At 37.0% G+C, this 3,112-nt stretch overlaps 1 protein-coding gene across 1 annotated transcript; it reads left to right on the top strand.

Annotated features, from left to right (window-relative positions):
- The first annotated feature begins 419 nt into the window (after positions 1-419).
- LOC144347854 (uncharacterized) lies at positions 420-2,078 on the top strand. Its single transcript, XM_078007510.2, has 3 exons — positions 420-514; positions 753-958; positions 1,322-2,078. Exons 1-3 carry the CDS (start codon positions 430-432, stop codon positions 1,886-1,888), a joined length of 858 nt encoding a protein of 285 aa, XP_077863636.2. The 5' UTR covers positions 420-429; the 3' UTR covers positions 1,889-2,078.
- The last annotated feature ends 1,034 nt before the right edge of the window (positions 2,079-3,112 follow it).

Below are 3,112 nucleotides of genomic sequence, written 5' to 3'. Positions count from 1 at the left end.
GCCGAGCATAACACACGTCATCTTAATACGAGTCATACGATGATCATGTGATACAGAATATAAACGGGAATTCCCTTTATAATAATACATTGTACATTACAATACAATACACGTCCGACCTTTGTCCTTCACACGGAAATCGGATAAGTATTGTGACGCTTTCAAACCGCTCATTCGCTTACTTTCGTTCGTTTGAAAGGCATATATGTCTTAGTGGGAATGGGCGTCTTTTGAAAGTTGCGTTCAGATAAAAATGTCGGCTGTGTCAGCTAAAAAATCATACCGTGACGTGTATATTCCTGTTATGATTCAGCCAGAAGTGCGCCCTCATTCATTAGTAACTACGTGCATATACAGTAATCCTGTGGTTTCAGCGGTGTTTTCATTATGGCGAAGAAAATAACCCGAAGTACTAAAAATAGGAGAACAATGTCATTAAAACGCCGTGTAGTTGAAGGGGAAAAGCTTATGCTAAATGAAAACGTGAAATTGAAACACAAGTGGACTGCTGAAGGTACGTTGTGTTTTTGTATATTTGTTGTACAAGATTATTAACATCATTATGAACCCGAATGTACATAACTTATGTATACGCTACGTGCGGTCATAGCACGGATTCCTTCGATCTCGAACTTAAAATAATGCGTTATTTCAAAATCCTTATCTGGCTTGGTTAAATCTGCATGTTTCCATCATAGTTGCCGTTTTCATACGATTTTTTGAATAATTCTATCATAATACTTGCACTACAGTCTCGTTTCCATGGAAACTCGTCAATAGTATATGGTCAGTGCTACAAGGAACGGTAAAGCTGATAAAGAACATTGGTAAAACGAAACATGTAAAGAGAAGAAAGCGATGCATTCATTTCTTAGACAAGAAAATGGAATTCCTATTGACCAATAAGAGTAAAACAGCAATGACGTCATCAACCAAGAAAGTTAACACGTCCACTGAGGTATAAAATTATGTCAGTATTTACTTTTCATACGAATATTGGTTTTAGATCTGTCTGGAATAATGTTAAATTGCGTTGTTACCAAGTGTTGGAGTAATAACCCATGCCAATTATATCTTTAGTTTTCACATAAGTTACAATTTACCACTTTAGGCTGAGAAAAAAATACCTGTTTCTCGTTTCCGCGTGCATCATTTTGAACTATGCGCCTCATATATTCCCCCACTTTAGCTCAGTATTCAAAAAAAAAATTAAAATTTCCACGAAACGAGAAACAGAGCTTTCTTTCCTGCCCTTTGCGTTAGATCTGTTATAATCAAGCCAACCGTTTAATCCTTCCCAATTTGTATTGTATTCTAACAGAGATATTGGTATGATCACAACCTAGTAATATCAGAGACTGGCGAAGCAGTGAAAAACGGTATCCACGGACCACAATATTTATTTGATGTATGGCTGCAACTTATGGCACGTTGGTTTGACACTGAGGGCGTAAGAGTGTATTTGGTGTCTCCGTTCCTTGATGAAGAAATTCTGCAAGACATCTGTACTGTTATTAGTACATGTGGAAATGGAAAGAAGGGAGTCCTGGAAAGATTCTTTATCAGAGAAAACTGTTACAACAACATCAAAATTAGCAACATCGTTAAGACCGGATTGAATGCTGACGAGAAGAAGATATTCAAACGATGCATATCACGTGCACTCCACGTGTCAATCAATAAAACATACTTTCATTGTAAGTTTTTAGCAGGCGTCTATCCATCCGGTGTGGTAGAGCTAATGGTAACAAGTGCCAATTTCACACGTACGCACTTGGGTGCTACATATCGGCAATTAGATTCATTGGAACTTAAGAAAACCAGTCGGAGACATTTTGAAAATAATTATATTTTGCCACTGGAAAAGTCTACTGTCTGTGTTCAATAAATACAAGATTGACGACGACATACACAGTACATACGGGCTCTAATTAACAATCGAACAACACAGCAATCTATAAAACAGACATGTGAGTTATCGACTTCATTTATTCACTGTTGTAATTGAATGTCATTGTTTATTTAATAACTAATTTAATAATTTCAATTGCATTTAAATATAATATTATTTCAACTAATGTGTGAAGTTTACACACTTATATAATATAAAGCAAAGCAATGATAACGACGTAAGCCACATTTGCATGCCGGTCTACACCCTCTATGAGACAAATATTTAAGATACAAGTTAATAATTCTATAGGATAATTATTTTGTTTTTACTACAACTCAACTGATTTAATAACATTGAAAGGAACGTTATATATATCTAGTCTTGATATCTTGAACTTGATAACCATGTAGTACAAATTAATACAGGTCCTAATTTGCAGACCAGGATAGATTATCGAATGGCGTGTGTCGCATTACGTGAGCATTGTAAATGAATCACTATATGGTCGCCGCGAATGTCACTCTATATATCTTCAATTTAAATAGTATTCAAGGGACCTCTGGTGAATGGATTACATGACATTGTTTACGTTATCTAATAACTAGGTATGGATATAACCAACGAGTTACAACGAGAGATACTAGTAGTAGTGACGAATGGATATATTTGCCCAGATAGGTCCATCGTTTCAGTGTGCAATTGTCCGATTGAGCACATATTCAGACATTATATTAAGACCTGCTGATGCGCTTAGACGACTAGAGCTATTTAGTTCTATGGCGACACTGTTGATGCACTTAGACGACTAGAGCTATTTAGTTCCATAGTGACACTGCTGATGCACTTAGACGACTAGAGCTATTTAGTTCCATGGTGACACTGCTGATGCACTTAGACGACTAGAGCTATTTAGTTCCATAGTGACACTGCTGATGCGCTTAGACGACTAGAGCTATTTAGTTCTATGGTAAATTGCTGATGCGCTTAGACGACTAGAGCTATTTAGTTCCATAGTGACACTGCTGATGCGCTTAGACTACTAGAGCTATTTAGTTCCATAGTGACACTGCTGATGCACTTAGACGACTAGAGCTATTTAGTTCCATGGTGACACTGCTCATACACTTAGACGACTAGAGCTATTTAGTTCCATAGTGACACTGCTCATGCACTTAGACGACTAGAGCTATTTAGTTCCATAGTGACACTGCTGATGCA

Source organism: Saccoglossus kowalevskii, chromosome 10, assembly GCF_978046115.1.
Source record: "Saccoglossus kowalevskii chromosome 10, keSacKowa6.1, whole genome shotgun sequence".
NCBI lineage: Eukaryota > Metazoa > Hemichordata > Enteropneusta > Harrimaniidae > Saccoglossus > Saccoglossus kowalevskii.
Note: the sequence above shows the minus strand (reverse complement) of the source record. Positions and strands in the feature narration are given on the sequence as shown.